General features: G+C 37.3%; 3 protein-coding genes across 4 annotated transcripts in view; 1 reads left to right on the top strand and 2 right to left on the bottom strand.

Moving 5' to 3' along the window:
- LOC135691977 (uncharacterized) overlaps positions 1 to 1,337 on the bottom strand; it is a 37,769-nt gene extending 36,432 nt beyond the window's left edge. Inside the window, exon 1 of one of the 2 annotated variants that reach the window (XM_065209990.2) lies at positions 411 to 1,337. In XM_065209990.2, the coding sequence (XP_065066062.1) occupies positions 411 to 448 (38 nt within the window). In that variant the 5' untranslated portion in view covers positions 449 to 1,337. The remainder of the gene's footprint in view (positions 1 to 410) is intronic. The other variant, XM_065209989.2, reaches the window with a different exon arrangement.
- On the top strand, positions 516 to 12,548 carry LOC135691979 (programmed cell death protein 6). Its single transcript, XM_065209994.2, has 7 exons — positions 516 to 591; positions 1,692 to 1,988; positions 2,775 to 2,902; positions 6,687 to 6,761; positions 8,491 to 8,565; positions 10,061 to 10,229; positions 11,274 to 12,548. The coding sequence occupies exons 1-7, from the start codon at positions 562 to 564 to the stop codon at positions 11,313 to 11,315; spliced, it is 816 nt and encodes a 271-aa protein (XP_065066066.1). The 5' UTR covers positions 516 to 561; the 3' UTR covers positions 11,316 to 12,548.
- LOC135691975 (uncharacterized) overlaps positions 12,546 to 17,175 on the bottom strand; it is a 44,372-nt gene continuing 39,742 nt past the window's right edge. The window contains exons 17-20 of the mRNA XM_065209987.2: positions 15,711 to 15,849; positions 13,744 to 13,854; positions 13,129 to 13,277; positions 12,546 to 12,684 (exon numbers count right to left, since the gene is read on the bottom strand). Of these exons, the coding sequence (XP_065066059.2) occupies positions 13,152 to 13,277; positions 13,744 to 13,854; positions 15,711 to 15,849 (376 nt within the window). The 3' untranslated portion in view covers positions 12,546 to 12,684; positions 13,129 to 13,151. The remainder of the gene's footprint in view (positions 12,685 to 13,128; positions 13,278 to 13,743; positions 13,855 to 15,710; positions 15,850 to 17,175) is intronic.

Raw genomic sequence — 17,175 nt, 5'->3', positions numbered from 1 at the left:
TAAATATTAAACAACTCTACACTTTTTATAATTTCGTAATTAAATACTAATTGACTCTTATTACTACAAAAGGTAAGAAGAAAACTAAAAACCAGAATTTAATTAAAAATGTTCTACAGTTGAAGGGAGATTCTTTCCCTGCATTCATTCAGTATCACATATAAGCAATACACAAGTATACTATAAATATGTGGGCAGAATCACATTAAATGTGAAATCGCAATATATTAATAAAAACGTTTTGAAAACACTGTTAGTTATTAATAACAGTGTTTTCAAAACATTCCCTTTCCAGGGCATTCAAGTATTGCATTATTTCGTAGTAAACCAGCTAAAAATTAAATTCATGAAAATTTAACCCTTTGATTTGTACGATATTTCAATTAAAAAAAATAGATGAAAGGTTATACCAATTCAATGTTTCACGAACAGCATTTTCATTCGCCATTTTAAAAAAATTCTTTTCTCGCGGTTCTATCCAGTCCTCGATTTCATAAATGATGTCACACAGACTCGTTTTGAGTTCAGTTGAAATTCGACGTTAGGGAGTGGAAAACGAAAATGGCACAGTGGAATACAAGGCCAAATTATGTGAGTCGCAAATGATACTTCTCAATTATATATCATTTTTTACCTTCCCAAGTACGCTATCTTATAGTTTACTGACTCCTGAATCTTTCGGAGCATGAAGTTGCTGACACATCGCGGTCCCCGTTAGGCCAAAAACAGCCAATGAATATGATCCCTGTAGGTTCTTTCATCTATACCTTCATCTTTCAAATAAAAAATTGAAAGAGCTGCCAACTTGTCTTCAACAAAATATTGTGGGGTTGCACTACTGGGTGTAACCCATCCAAGTCATGCAAGTTTTTTTGGTTCTGTGAGGTTCAACTCAGCTGGCCTTCAAAACTTATTGTCTTTATAAGGTCTTCCACTATAAGCTCCATTTCAAGGTGTTTATTGTTATAAAGCACAACACGATATTCGTAACAAATTTTTCCACATACTTTGTACCTTTATAGTTTGCTAATGATTCACTGCCCTTTTTCTAATCTGTTGCATTTATTTGGTGTTTTGTATATTTAAGTGATTAGGAACAACCAGTAGTCTGTCTATGCTGAACAGAACTATAATCTGACAAATGAGCAGGAAGGTCACAACATTTCTGGATTACAAAGCAAAATAGTCTCAGTTCCACAGTGCTTGTACAAGCAGATTAGTTTACTGGAACATATTTTGTTACAGTTCCAAACTTGCCAGGGTGACCAGGTGCTCCTCTTACCATTAAGGATCATAATTAATATCACAGTTAACCAGTAAACAAAAATGATTGTACAGTATAATCCGGTTATAACGTACTTTAAGGGACCAGTGTATTAAGTATGTTATGTCCGAAGTACATTGTAACGAGGGTAAGTAAGAATTGATTAAAACCAAGCACACCTTTTGCCGGGACCTTGCACACCAGTACGTTATATCCAAATTAGGTAATAACCAAGTACTTTATAATGGTATTCTACTGTATCATAAATTAGCATAGAGATGGTTTATAACTTTTCAATTCTATTGCACAGAGCTGTAATAGATTGCAAATGAGGCCACGGTCGACAAATATATATTAAACACTTGTCACATGCATATTTACCTGCAGAGTCACATGCATATTTACTTTCATTTCTTTTATTTTTTAGGGAAATGCTCCACAATACAACCAAGGATATGGACAAGAACCTGCGGGGTATCACCAATACCAACAACAACAGCCACAACAAGGCACGCATCCATATCAACAACCACAAGGTTACCAACAACAAAGAGGTGGTTACCAACCTCAGGGAGGTGGCTACCCTCCTCAGAGAAGCGGTTACCCATCACAAGGTGGTGGCTACCTACCTCAACAAAACTATCCTCAGGGTTATGGCTATCAACAAAATGCACCAAAACCTCCACCTCCAGGAGTTGATGCAGTTCTCTGGGGTTGGTTTCAGGTTAGTAAACTTCTGCTTAAAAGAAATTCCATATTATGCACAGTTTTACTTCATTCTAAATACCCACAATACATCTTGACAGATGATTGACACTTTGGTGGCATGGCAACCTCCTCCCAGGCAACTCTCATAAAGACTTCAAAACTTACTAGTGGAATGCTATTCCCAGGGGAGACAACTATACCAACTGACAACTAATATTAAATCAGGGCAGCTTTGAGAAATATGTATGATCATACTGTAAAAATTCTTTCAAAAATTTTATACTAGCAATGTGAGATATAAAATAAAAGTAAAATAAGAATTGGTTCAGTATGCAGTGTTGTCAGAACAAAATTTATATTTTTTGATTGGTGAAGCTGCTGTACATTCAGTTGATGCCCATTACTTATACCCAGTGCAATTTTTGTGGCTGCAGCCTTTGCCTCTTCAGCCCTAGTAAGATGTTGCTAATGAGATAGATAAGTTAAAAATACCGGTCAACTATACAGGTCTTGTGCTTGCGTTTTTCTGATTGGCCTATTTCGATCCACAACTGGGTATATATTTTCCATCGTGTTCTTTCGGAACCTTATTCTGACGTTTTATGCTCTGAGGAGTGTCAGACGAAAAAGCTTTTAGTATGTCGTAAAATGTTTGTTTTTTTCAAAGCCATTTTCAAAAGAATATTCATAAAACATGCTATTTCAATGATAGTTATATTTATATTAAATTTATTTTTAATTTATTTGTTTTAATATTAGTCAAATCATTAAATAATTAATACAATATGATTTTCTCTTCTAGTCAGTAGACAGGGATGGATCAGGCACAATCTCAGCTGATGAACTTCAGCAAGCTCTACTGAACAACAACTGGAGTCATTTTAATGGAGAAACATGCAGGCTTATGATTGGAATGTTTGACAAAGATAGGTAATTGTGAATTCTTCAAACTGTCTACCTTACCAAACTTCAATTTCTAAAGTAATGCATGATTTTTCCTTTTAAACTTATAACGGTTCTAAATACAGTGCTGTTACCCTGATTTTTCAAACATAGAGAAAGTTAAAAAACTCGGAAAAGTGATTATCAGAACTCTTATTAAATGATGATAATAATATGCTAAATTATTTGGAGCATTTAGACCATCAAGATGATGAAAAATTCAAGAAACTCTTGCTGACTAATTTGATTGAATATGAAGATTTTTAATGAAAATTACTGTTTACCGGTCTGTCATAAAATGCTTGATACCTAATAGGCAGAGCTGTACACGCTATTTGGTGTATAAAACAGGACCGCTCTAAGTTGCTACTCCAAGTTTTTCACGCTTAATGCAATCATCAGGCAATTGTTCAACTTCGATGCAGAACTGTGCCTGATGATTGCATTAAGCATGAAACTCAGAGTAGCAACTTAGAACTGTCCTGTTCCATACACTAAAAAGTTTAAACGGTTTTAAAATATTTTGCCTTTTTGAAGCTATATTACAAGCTCCCTGGGTTAAATCGCGGATTTATGGTAAAATCTGCTTTAATGGATCCCCATTAATTTTTTTAAAAAGCTGCCACTGATTACAAACTTTGTAGGGACCAAAAAAATTTCTATAGAGAGTTTGCTATACAGAGACTATTTCAAGGCACCATACTTTTAGTTCTTGAGAGCAAGAAGCTCGTAATGAGAAACATCTTTGTGCGGGTATTTTTGCATCTTTATCGCGATTGATTTCATAAAAACGTTATCTATCTATACTCGTTTTGCTGCAATTGGAGAAGACCGGTTAGAAAGACACCGGTTCTTACTCTTGTGAGTCTTAGGGACTTATTAGAAAGGGGGCTCATAAGGGGCCATAAATGGGGTTTACGCTCGCTCGTTTAAGGCAAAGAATCTCTCTATTTTGTGTCTAAGATCTTTAACGGAGGGATTAAAAACGAAGGTGACCTTACTAAACGCATTTTTTTGCGAAAAATGTAATGTTGATGCAACACGGGTCGACCTGACAGGAGTGAAGGCAAGAAATTTTTTTTGGAGGGTTAAAGAAGTGATTTTTGGCGACAAAAAAGGGTCTGTCTCTCTTTCTAAGGGTGTAGTCGAAATATAAATACTCTTATATGCTGCTATGCTACGTTTTTGTTTCAGAGCTCATACTTTAGTGCCATAATTCAGCTACGACATAAATTTTAATACCTTAAAATTGTTGTAAAAAAGTTACAGGAAGAGTACAAAAATTGTTTCTTTCGCCCGGCAAAAATCCTTAATGTGCCGACGGACAGATTGTTGGGGGTTACCGCACCCCCGTACCCCCTTGATGACGCCCCTGCGACCTGATCATGGTAACATACATCAGCAATATGACCGCAGAGCATTTTTTAAGGATTTTTAAGTACTGGAGCATTGTTCAAAAGGGGCCACGCTCACAACATGGTACAGTGCTTCAAATTATAATATGCTTCTGTTTTTTCTAAAAGAATCCAGGTGTTGTTGCGACAACTACATAGGATGTTTCACACATGTTTCCTGTAGGCATCTATTTGGTTAAGATTTGCTATTACCGAGGAAATTAGCTGAGAAAAGTTAACAATTTAGCTTTGAATGAGGAATTGTAATCTTGGTATTTGCATTATATCACAATTTAGGAAAATGTTCATTACATAATTAATGATCACGCTTTTTCGATACCGTGTCATTTTATAATTGAGTCCTAGGCTTCTATTAAAAAGTTTTCAGTAAAGGATCTGTTGGGAACGTGCACTCAACAGTTACGTAATTGCTGATTTTGTAAGTAAGCTAATAACCTTCGTTATTAGTAGCTAGTCTAGGACGCGAAGTTAGAGTAAATTGCGTGCTGCTCTATTGTCAGCTAATTAGAAGCTTCTAGAAAGTTCTAATGATCGCTGAGGTAGAACTTTTTATCACGCGTCACGTAGAGTTGAGTTAGTTGTATGTTTCGTAGTGAACAAGTCGGTAGAATCTCAAAACACAACAGAATCTGGATGTCTATGAGAAATTTCTAACAAAAATCCCAGAAAGGTTAAAAATGGCTGTTTCTGGAAGCATGGCTACCTAATGATGTCATTCTCGGTTTAATTGTGAACAATGTCGCCGAGAGATTTTCGAGTCCCTGTGGCAAAATGAATAAATAAGGCAATTTGCGAGCGAGGCGAGCAGAAGACTTTTGGCGACCATGCCCTTTAGTTTAGCTAAAAATAGTTTTCAGAATATTTTTGGAAACATTTTCTGGCAATTGTTTGAAACGTTGTACAAATCTTAGGCATAATTTTGTTATCTCTTACTAATTGTCTTCTTAAACTGGAAACCTCGAGGGGCCTCCTTATCCTCAAGACCTTAATGCAACTTGCAACTTCTTCCACCTTTCGGTGGCCCTAGTTGTGAGTTTGCAGTTTTGGTGTTTCTAAAGTCAGACCGCATAGAAACATTTTAGATCATGGTCCCAAAAAGTCACCTTCACTCTCTTTGCTCATTTCGTGTAGCACCTAAGTATTTAAAGGGCAATTTTTGTTTATGCAGTTGGCAAAAAAGGGCAACTTGGTAAGCTACTAAGGGGCATTTTACCTTAGGTTGTGAAAAGTTGGGGGCATGTGCCCCCTTTGACCCCCTGGTCTCTACGTCTATGAGGCAGGAAGAAGGAACCTTTCAGGGATTTGACAAAGTTGACAAATGAATTGTTAAAACACAATAGGAATTACGTGTGTCACTATTTTGTCATGTTTCATGTGTAAGTGCGCCCAAGCCTGGAGGTGCCCATTCCATTTCAACAAAACACCTCGTTGATATAATTACCAGCACGTTTGCGTTGTGTTCAATCTTTTGAAAAGGCCCCACAATGACCTAGGCATTTGGGGTAAGAGGAGCATTTTTGTCGTCATTAGTGGGGAAAGTAAGAGGGCCCTGGTGGGGCAATTCCCCCACTACTGAGTATGGTAAAAAATGCGCTGATATGACCTTTATATATAATTCGAATAAAGTAAATCAGTTCAGCACATGTTTCACTTCAGTTTTTTTTTACATAAACATGTTTACCCACTACAGCTATTTGAGAACGAATAGGAGGCTTTGTTTTTAGGGCACCATGCGCCGTCAATCAACCGTTCAGAGTTAACAGAAGGTCGATTCGATACATAACAATAGGTCTATTGTGTAGTCCAACCAATGGGAAATTTGAATGGCCAGCGATATGCGGTCGGGACATTGTGCCGGGACATTGTGCCGGGACATTGTGCCGGGACATTGTGCCGGGACATTGTGCCGGGACATTGTGCCGGGACATTGTGCCGGAACATTGTGCCGGGACATTGTGCCGGGACATTGTGCCGGGACATTGTACAATATAGTTAGATATCGATTGATAACCATGTTGTCGAAGAAAACTACTTTTTAGTAGGATAATTGCTTCTAACAACTTCACTTGTTAGGATTTTTGCCAAGAACATTTTCACTTCTGGCACTAACTATTTACTGAAAATTAATTGACAAATTGCTGATTAATAAATTTTGAGCTAAATGAAGTATTTTGCCTCACGCAGAGTTGCTGAAATGTGTCGTTTTGATACTTAATTTTGTTTTGGATATTTGCCGTCATTGAATAACAAAGGCGCTGCTGTTTTAAGTGCTTGGATTCAGGCCATACTGTTTGTTAATCAATTTAGTTTATTATGACTCATTTGTTGATCATGTGCTTTTATAATTAAAATCCTAGGTCTGGGACAATAGATGTGTATGAATTTGCTGCTCTTTGGAAGTACATCCAAGAATGGAAAGGCTGTTTTGATCGGTGAGTAATCACAGCCTTCTACAGCCTTGTGCGTCGTTTGCCTCGTACGCATTTGGCAAAAATCCTTTTGTTTTAAGGAAAAATCATCGAAAAATCCCTAAAGATCCTATTGTTTGAAAAAATTTCCTACGCTGTTTGGAAAGCGTGTTACACCCTTCGATTGCTGGTAATAAGAAATATGTCGCAGTTATCATGATTAAGAAAGACTTTGGCATGAGGGACAGAGGAAGCGACTTATGGGTGACCCCTTGGTCATTAAAATCTGGCATAAACCTGTAAACATATTTTAGTGGTCAATTTGGCAATAACCTTCAAATCCATGAAGATAATTTGAGGCAGCATTTGGCATGTATTAAAAAAACCTTTCGGAACATTTTTCATGAATTTCCAACAAAAAGTTTTCGGATCATTTATTTTACAACTAACGGTTTTATTTGTTAAGCAGCCATATGCGACTTATACAGGCTATTAATTTACGGAGGTTAATCATCTATGATTTTACGTGCCAGTTTGATTCTGGCTACGTAGGACGCAAAAATCCAAAGATTGGGGGATGACATTGACACTAGAACCAATTTATCTAGCATCATTAATTAAAAACATGATGTTTGTTACTTAATTGTATGTTCATTTAATTTTGTAAACCGGCAGCCTATCGGTATATAAACAGTGCTGGATTCATATATATTTCATTACATTTATTGTATAAACCAATCATCACAATCAAAAAAAAAAAAAGATTGGGGGATTAGACAACATGTCCTTCGAATATAAGAAAGAAAACTGCCCATCAAAGAGAACAGCCTCCTCGATCTTGTAGGTCTAGAAACTCCATTAAAACAAATTATTCGGCCATTGGACAAAATCTTTTAGATAACCCAGATTGTGCCAAAGTCTATAATGACGACATGTCGCCTCTCAATCTAGCAGTTCTGGAATCGATCTACATAAGCACAAAAAACCGCTATTGTGTAGACTGAAGGAGTTCGTTTTCACCTCAGGACTCCGTTGGTAACACCTTCAATAGGCAAGCGGCACTGACTGGGCAACCTCAACAGTCATGTGTTCGCGTTTCTGATTGGCCTATTTCGATCCACAACTGGGCATATACATTTCCTAGCTTAGAGTTTTCCGTCTTTTTTCCGACGTTTTATACCCTGCAGAGTGTCAGGCGACAAGTATTAGTGTATTTAAAGGTTTTTCTTTTTTCAAAGCCATTTTTAAGTTTTGTACCACCAAAAGATTGTTTACAATATTTTTTGTAAAAAGTGGGACAAGTAGCAAGGCCAGTATTTTTAAGCATTGTAGAAACTGCGCCGTGATCCTTGCTCTGCGTTGAAAGCAAGAAGCAATTAGGCAATTCGCAGTAGCCATACAACATCTTGAAAAGCCACATCATCTGTTACGACGATAATGTAAGGCAACGGTTATGAAAGACCTTAAAGATGTGTTTGAGAAACTTATAGTGCTTGGTATTCTGAGAATTTGAAGAAAACTTCATGCATTGGTTCAAAACTGCAGTTTTTTGTAATAACAGCATTATCATATTGTCTTGCTGCTAAGGAAAATGAAAAGTAATAACTGCAAATAAAATTTTTAACCAGCTAATGAAATCAGCATTTCTTGTGTCGTTATCATTGCGAATATCTAAAATGACAACCCCCCCCCCCCCCCCCCCCATCCCTAGAAAAGTCAACTCTTAATAATCCTACGCTGTTTTCTCTTCTAGGTTTGATCGTGATCGATCAGGAACAATAGACTGCGGCGAACTTCACCAAGCATTCACAACGTTCGGGTACAGACTGTAAGTGCACAGTGATGTCTTCTTCACATTTGAACATAGAGGCCTGGTTTTCACTAGAGTCATAAGAACCGTAAGATCATAAGAAACACAATTTTAAGATTTGATGACGCTTATGACATTATGAAAACAAACGATTTTTCTCTTACGATCCTTAAGACATTTTTATGATGGCGTTTTCATTTGGATTATAAGAAACATAAGCGACACGGACTTAAAAATTATGCTCTTTATGATCGATACGATCCTTAAGCCCTGGCAAAACGACTAAACATTTAACTAAACATTTCACCCAACTTTTGTTTAGTGAAGTTGAGCGAAGTTTAGCGAGGGTGGTAAAACGTGACTAAACTTTTCACTAAACTTCACTCAACTTTTTTTAACTGCGAGCTGTCTATGACACTGTTGGGTTGTAGGGGATCTTGCGTAGGAGTTTGCTTTTGGTTTATTTTGTTACATGCACAAGCAGTGGATAAAAATAAGAATTGGAAGAAGCGACGCGGAAAGAAAAGACTTTTTAGCACAATGACAACAAAGTTGACTGTTGAAGAAGACACAGTAGCGTACAACGAGATATGCAGATGTCTCATAAAGGCTTTTTGGGTCACGTAGAGACAGGAAAACCAACGTAAACAGACGAAAACCTTTGGATTTCCACAACTAGTGCGCTTGCGCGATCACAACAAATGTTTAATTGGAAGCAAAACGACTAAACATTTGCTAAACAACACTAAACAACGCTAAACATTTTTGACCAGTATCAAACTTTGCTCAACAACACTCAACACGACTAAACAACACTAAGCAGGGTGGCAAAACGAATAAACTTTTCGCCAAACTTTTCACTAACCTTTTGGCTAAACAAAAGATGAGGGAAATTAGGAACGGCTATCTCTTAACCCCGATTTTCTGGTTCGTGTTGAAAAAATGTATTGCACTTTGGAATGAGCATGTTACATTCAAGTTTCCTAATTCCAAATTGTTTTTTCAAATCTCTTCAGTTCAAATTTATCCATCTTCTTAAAGAACAAACCATCCGTTTTCCAGGCACTGCGCAGCCGTTGGGCTGGAAATGGCTATAGCCCCCCCCCCCCACCACGCACTTTTTGCAATAATAGGTTAGAGAATTTGTGAAAAGTTTACCTTATGCTACTTTGGAAAGTATCAGTTCTTCTTGACTGGGAACCCTTTTTGTTCCTTTTCCTGGTGTCTCATTTTGCGAAATCTATTTTTATACTAACTGATATCTTCTCTTGATCAAAATATTTATAAATAACAAATGGAAAGAAGCAAGTACTTTCTAAAAGGGGCGTTTTCCGGCGTTGTAAGAGGCGTGGCCTCAAAAAAATTTGATCACGCCCTTTTCAGCCCACCTACATTTAGACTGGTGCGCCGTGCCTGTCGGTTTTCCGTGGTTCACTCATGTTATTGCTTTTCTAGTGCCCATGTTTCTTGGTTCTGTCAAAGGTATTAACTCCGTTTTTGAATCATCCCGCAGGTCGATGGACTTCTCCAGACTTTGCGTACGAGTGTTTGATCGCAATAGCGTCAACTCGATGAAATTCGACGACTTTATTCAATGCTGCGTCATGCTTAAGTCAATGACCGACGCGTTTAAAAAGTACGACACCCAACAGCGGGGCGTTATCCACATCAACTATGAACAGGTATGAAACTTGGTATTACCCTTTAATCACGCATTTCACTACATCGTTTTTTGCAGTGTACAAGATACCTACAACAACCTTTCCTATACCTCATTGAAGTGTGACCCAATAGTTGGAGGGCCCCTTGAAAAACAACTTCCGTTGAAGAGCAACCCTCCTTAAACAAATCAAATATGAGAATATATAATAATAAAGATATATGAAATATAGGCACAGTAGCAATCGCGCTGTCATTTTTGTAAATGGAAAAATTAAGGGCCTCTTTTGCTCTAAATCTTCCAGTCCTTTCATTTTTGTACCACTCTGATTAACAACGATCAGAATTACATGCGCGTTAAACAGAGCTGCGCCTCCACATTCGTGCTTGTATCATGCTAGACTGCCCCAGTATGGTAAACAACCATTATTCACTATACTAGATAATTTTGGTATTGGGTGTCACGTGTTGGTGTGTTACATTTCCAAAGGCTTTAGCACCCAAAGCGTTTGGACTGGGTAAGTCTTGGCCAACATGTGAACGGCGGGACTACTTGCCAGATTTGAGTCACAGTGCTAAATACCTTAACACTAAGTTATTATTTCCTCGAACTCTTTATGCCGTACATAGGCTCAAACTTCTTCGTGGAAGCTAGCACGATGCTGTTTAGAAATTTGTGCATGTATCATTTGAACTAAAATATTTCGAATCGATGAAATATGCTTGATCTAACAATTAAGCAAAAAAAGAGCCTATGTTTGTTCCAAACTTGAATTGGTTCAAACCATTTCTTCGAGTTTTTCGGTGACATTTCAGTCTGAGCTGAACATCACTTTCAAGTAAGCTAAAAGTTCTTCCGTTGATAACTGTGTCTCTGATAAGCAGTCAAAGTGGCCAGGACTTTTCGATCCCTGAAACAAATTGACAGTCATCCTGGCATGTCTGCAGGGCATTTTCTTTGATTATTCTAGAACCATACGTAGGCAGTAAAGCCAAAAATCATATTCACAGCGACCTTTGATTATGACTATGTGCTAATATACTGACAAAGTGAGTCTTTTTTATAGTTTCTAGAAATGGTACTGGATAACACGCTGGCTGGCATATAAGACTCATTTCACGAAAGAACTCTGAACGCTTAGCATCACCTCTTTCATGGCACACGGGAGATTGTCCTGCAATCCAAAATTATGGAAATAGTTCGTATAATATAACTATTTTCATCTGGTATAATTATACTTATTTTTATATCGCTTAATGCAATTGAAATGACCATTTGTAACCCTGTAGTTCAAAATTTTGTACCTTAAGTGACGTAGCTCCATGCTAAGGACAAATATGTCCAAACTAGCCAAGGTTGTAAACCTTTGTTAGAATAAAGAAAACTCCAACTTTATTATCAACGTTGCATTTAATTCCACAGACTTTCGGAAAATTATTCTGTAATTTTTTTGCTAGTCAAAGTTTTGTATGGGACGTAATTCCTCTCCAAATATGGTTAAAAAGTACTCGGGGCATGTGATGTTATTTTGCGAGTAAACTGTTGATAATTTTACGAAAGATTCTTTGTATAAATGTTATTATGTTAAGAACAATTGAAGTACCGTCCAAAAGATTGTCCAAATGACCCGCATGCTTTCTCATAATTGTGCAAGCTGTTAGGGCTCACTACAAATAATACCCCAGAAAGGGATTTTTAAGTCATTTCGGGGAAAACTTTGTGCGGACACAAATATGCCCAAAGTACCCATTTAACCAACCGTGTTCAAAAAACTAATTATTTTGGAGCACATAACCAGTTCTGATTTGTTTAAATTGCTTCGTCAGTTTATTATTTTTAGCCATAGATACGTCAAAATCTGAAAAAAATTAAGGGGCAAAAAACCATCAAAGTTGCTAGTAAATATCTACAATTCTGGACAGAGGGTATTGCAATTTGACAAAAAAAGTTTAACGTTGACACCTCTGTTTAGGGATTTCTCTCAAAAGGTCTATCCAAGATTGTAGAATATAAAAGTTGTTTGAAAATGCTTTTTATGGCTCGTTGAATAAATGCAGTTAGTTTGAATGGGTTAGATTGGTGCAAACGTTTTGAGTAACAACAAAGGGTAAAATACTGCAGATATTTAAGCACAGATACACAAATTGTATTATTGTACACTATATTGTAATGCTTTCTAATGTTTGTTAATTTGGGATTGGTGGTAAGACTACAAACGGTTTAATAACTGGAGCTTCAAGGGTAACTATTATTTGAAAATGTTTTTCGTTATAATATATATATTCTTAATCAATGTTACAGAATAAAAGCATAAATGCAATAAAAAAGACGTGCATTGGTATTCTTTTGTTTTATTTTTATCATAAAAATTTCAAGCTTTTTGGCATCCGCTTTCTGGTTGCAATTGCAGTTCCATTTAGCAGGATGCAAAGATCGAATCGATTGCAGCAAAAAAACTTCGCATTTGTCGCATCATCCTGAAACATTGGCATTTCTTGGATTGGTCATTTTTTTAAATAAATTATAGGCATTATCTTAATTTGCAAATTCAAGTGAAAAGATGGAATATCATATATCATGGACTGGAATCTGACTGTTCATTCAAGAAAGCCAAAATTCAAGTTTAAAACACCCACCTACAACCGGAATTTCTTCAGTAGCTGGAAGCCACTTACTCACCCGCCGCCTACTTTAACCCCTACTTTAGTAAGACTACACAACTTATAGACGCCTACTTTTAGATGTGAGCCCTCGACTTAGAAAAATTAGTCAAAACTCTGCCTACAGGTAGAAAATGCACAGAAAATATCAGTTACAAATCGAGACCTGAACTTACTTTGACATAACATATTTCAAGACAAGTGGGATAAGGTTTTGGTAAGTTCTACAAAAACGAATTATTATGTTAAAAACATACATACCTGCTGGCAGGTTTAGCTTGATTTCATACAAACAATGGATCGGTTTCGATCTGTCGTAATTCATTCTTTAAATCTTCAGGCAAACTTGCAAAGTCTTCAGAACTAAGTATCTTTTGTTTGTCTTTCTTTATATGCGAAAGAGCCACACTCTAAAATATTTCAAATTTAAGATTATTTAGCATACATCAACTTTATTACTCCCGCGACAGAAATTTAGGTAGTTGAAAAAGTTTTTTTTTGTTTCTCTAGCGAGAATTAAAAAGTCTCCCCATTAGCAGGCATATTTTATAAGGTAAAAGGTACATGCATTGTCGTCTTTGGTTATCGCTCTAAGTTTTGTATAATAAGCTCTATCTACATCTCAAGGTTTTTCTTCTTTCTTGCGAAATCCAAAGCAATAACCAATTCTAACTTGTACATATTGAATCAATTGCCCAACCTTTATACCACAAATAATCGAACACAAAACGGCAAAAATTGGCATGTTAGAGTTGGGAGTAATTCGAGGGGTCTAATACAGGGACTGGGCATTTCAGATTCTGGAAAAGTTTTCATATTTCATTTACAAGGACCCTCGAGTCGCGTTGATATGTATTGTTTGCTGAAAACACTCACCTTTAGAGTGACAGCTGAAATGCTATCAGCAAGAGCAACCAGAAACAAAACATTCTCGTCGTTTATGCTTGCAACTAGCCGCCTTTCGCATAACTGTAGCAGGTCTTCAACCTAAAACGAAACAGTTATTACTCAAAGAAGCTTTCCAAGTCCAATACACTAAACATATAGACAAAAAATGATTAGAATTCACAGTAATAGCCATATCAATATGGAAATATTGTTGTGAACATTGGAAGCCGAACTGGCAAGAAACAAAAATACAGAGCTAGCTACACAACATCCCTTTCCTCGCCCCAAGTCAATGCTTTTGACAGAAAAGGGTTTTCTGGGAATATTCTTCTGATGCGGTAACCGTCGTATCAAAAATTTAACTCTATTGGGGGGAGGAGGAGGGAGAAGGGGGGCAGGAAGTGAAAGAAAATCGTTCACACGTCTTTGTTATGCAAGAAACAGGTATAAAGTACATATAAGGCTGGATTCGGGCAGCAACATTGGGAAATATCTAAGAGACATGGCTAGAAGGAGGACAATGAACAATATTTTGGTTTCAAACTGAATGATCTTTTGAAATACAAAGAACCAAAAATTATAGCTTAAATTCAGTTATTCTTGCCATTGTTGATCGTGTAAAAGAATTTTTCACCATTTGTTGAGATAAAATTCTACTAAAAGATTAAAAAAACAACCAGGACAGGAGGCTAAGGATGCTGAAAAATTAAGAAACAATGAAATCAAACGCTCGTGTATATAAAAAAGGGTTAATTTTTTTGCCAATACTTAAGTTTGACAGAAACGAAACATTAAAACATGAAAGTTCTCTGAAAATAACTGATGCTTTGAATTTTTTAAGATTGTCTTGTTTGTAGGCCATGTGACGCAGTCAAAGCTCAAATACATGTTACTTGTCAGTTCATGATTTGTTGTATAAACGCTTTATGTTGCCGGAACATTTGTCTGTCTAGAACCGTCGCATTCTAGACACCAAAGCGTGTACAGCTCGGCCTAAGCAGGATCCAACACTATTTGACAATCCGTTAAAAAGTAATTTTCATTATATACTGCTTATATTATATACTGCTGTTGCATTACGTAAGGAGCATATATATCGATGTTGATTCTTTGCTCTAGTGTTGAATTGTCTGTCAATTTTATTCTTTCCTTAACCATCGTAACATGATATATGCGCCAGTCTGATAACTTGCTCTGATAAAACCAGCAGATAAGCATACATAACTACGTAGATCAGAGTGTTTTATCTTGAACTGAGTCTAAATTTCACCACTGCTTAAAATTGACAGAAAATTGAGTGACGTATTAAAGAATTGGTTGTTTAGTTTGAAATGGTTGTTTTTGAGTTCAAATACTTAATTAGGGTGAAATCAAACCCTGATCTGATATTAGGAACCATGCTAAGAGAAAAAGATCGTGTATGCAGGGTGAATTAAGAATGATCTCTCAATGCTTCGAGCAGATTTAGAAAAAATCAGTCAGGTTTCAGTTATCAATCAGCAAATTTAAATTAAGCTACGGGCCTAAAATAGACTAGAACTAAGATGGCGACGTATGTGTAAGGTCACAACGTGTTGAGCATGGCACAATCTAAGCAGGGACAAGAGTTTCAGCAGCATGCAATGTCCTTCCATCCAGTGAGTCCCAGTGGATCTTATCAAATTCACTGGCAAGATTACATCCTTGCTATTCAGTTTTATATTGTTCTTCCTTCTATGGGTCATACTGATGATTAGCACCACTGTTCTCCATGCCCCCTTCCCCTACCCCTTCCCCCCAGAGGGTGCGTCCCCGTGTTCGGGGCAGCATGTGCATTCGAAATGACCATGTGCTGATGAATGGTGTATCAAATCATTCATGATTTCGATGCTTAATTTTCCAATTGGTAACATATCAATCATTCACATCACAAACTCATTAATTGCAGTAATATGAATCATTTTAAACCTATTTACCTCATACCGATCAGCCAGCGTTAAAATGCTTGCTACTTGCTGCACAGAAAGTTGATCTATATCCGCTATGTGTCCCGTGTACAGATATCGTAGAAACAGCCCAAAAATCTCCGGGTCACAACCCTCGATTTGAAATTTTCTACAAAAGACATACAAAAATACATTGCAAAATTTACATACAGGTGAAAAAATGCTATTGTTGATGGTCATTCGGCTATCTGTCTGGTGACCATTTTCTTCTTCCTAATGTTGAGCAGAATCAAATGAAAGTAGAAGATCTCCCTAACCAAACAAAACTGATACTGAACATAGTTAAGTTTCGTTGTCTGGAAAACGGGCACCAATAGCAGCTGCAAAGGCATCGATGCAATTTAAATGAATAACTAAAATGAATTAATATCATAGAGTTTATGGTAACTCTGCCCCCCGCCCCAGCGAACCGAGAGCCCCTGCCCCGCAAAAAGCCACCCCCAGAGACCAGCCAACGCTCCCCAACACCACCCAGCCCGCCGAAAAGCAGCAAAGACGCCGCTGCCCCGCAGAGTCCCAGCAATAGAAGAAACTTAACGTATACCTCGAAAGCTATAACCACGCAGAACAACACCGCCCCCACCGCCTTCTGTCAGGCCAGGCAGCACCTGAGAAAGAACCGACCCCCAAGGAGGGCATCCCCGCAAGAAGGCAGCCCGCAACTATTGCTAGTCCGTCTCTGCACCTGTTACCTTCCTTATCCGGTTTGGCACTTTGATCAGCAGTGTATTTGCCTGGTTCAGAAAATGTATTCTTTCTGGAAATTTCCCAGTTGTAGTCTTTCTTTTTACCTAATAAAGCCAGAGTGCTCATAAAAAATGATGGTCACACGGCCAAAGGTCGAAGGCGAACCAGTTTTCTTTAGTTTTCCAAGAAAGCTTTCCAAAGGAAATAGTCCGAAGAAAGTATAGACACTTTCGATCTCTTTATATTTTGCGGCACAACTGTTTTTCTCTTTGTTCTTTTTACTGGTCTAAGTAATGGGCTAAATTAACCTTTGATCTAGGCTGCCCTTTGACCCCGCTGATAGTACTTTAGCCTGAGCTTGGCGACTTGCTTGACCATGGATTAAATCGAACATTTTCACTTAAATGACCTGAAAATTGAAGCATCAGTTTGATAACATCACTGCTGCTATTGAGACTGGTTTTGCTTTTGAACAATGACTTCTGACCTCTGACTTCTTCCTTTGTAAGCTCAAGATTCTTGCGTCAACAGATACCTTTCTAGATTGTTGCGTTCCTCCTTCCTTGATACTTATTCTTGGGATTTTAATTCAAATTGCACCAACTTGTAAACCTTTTTGATAATCATTAAACAAACACTTTCAAAACGGAAGTAAAATAAAACAGAGATGAATTGCAGCTGCAAGGCGTCGCAGTCCGTCCTTGTGGTATACTTAAAGTATTTTTTTCTTCAGAAATGCTAAGCTCAG

This window comes from Rhopilema esculentum, chromosome 13 (assembly GCF_057945365.1).
Source record: "Rhopilema esculentum isolate cy_ngs chromosome 13, ASM5794536v1, whole genome shotgun sequence".
In the NCBI taxonomy this organism is placed as follows: domain Eukaryota; kingdom Metazoa; phylum Cnidaria; class Scyphozoa; order Rhizostomeae; family Rhizostomatidae; genus Rhopilema; species Rhopilema esculentum.
Note: the sequence above shows the minus strand (reverse complement) of the source record. Positions and strands in the feature narration are given on the sequence as shown.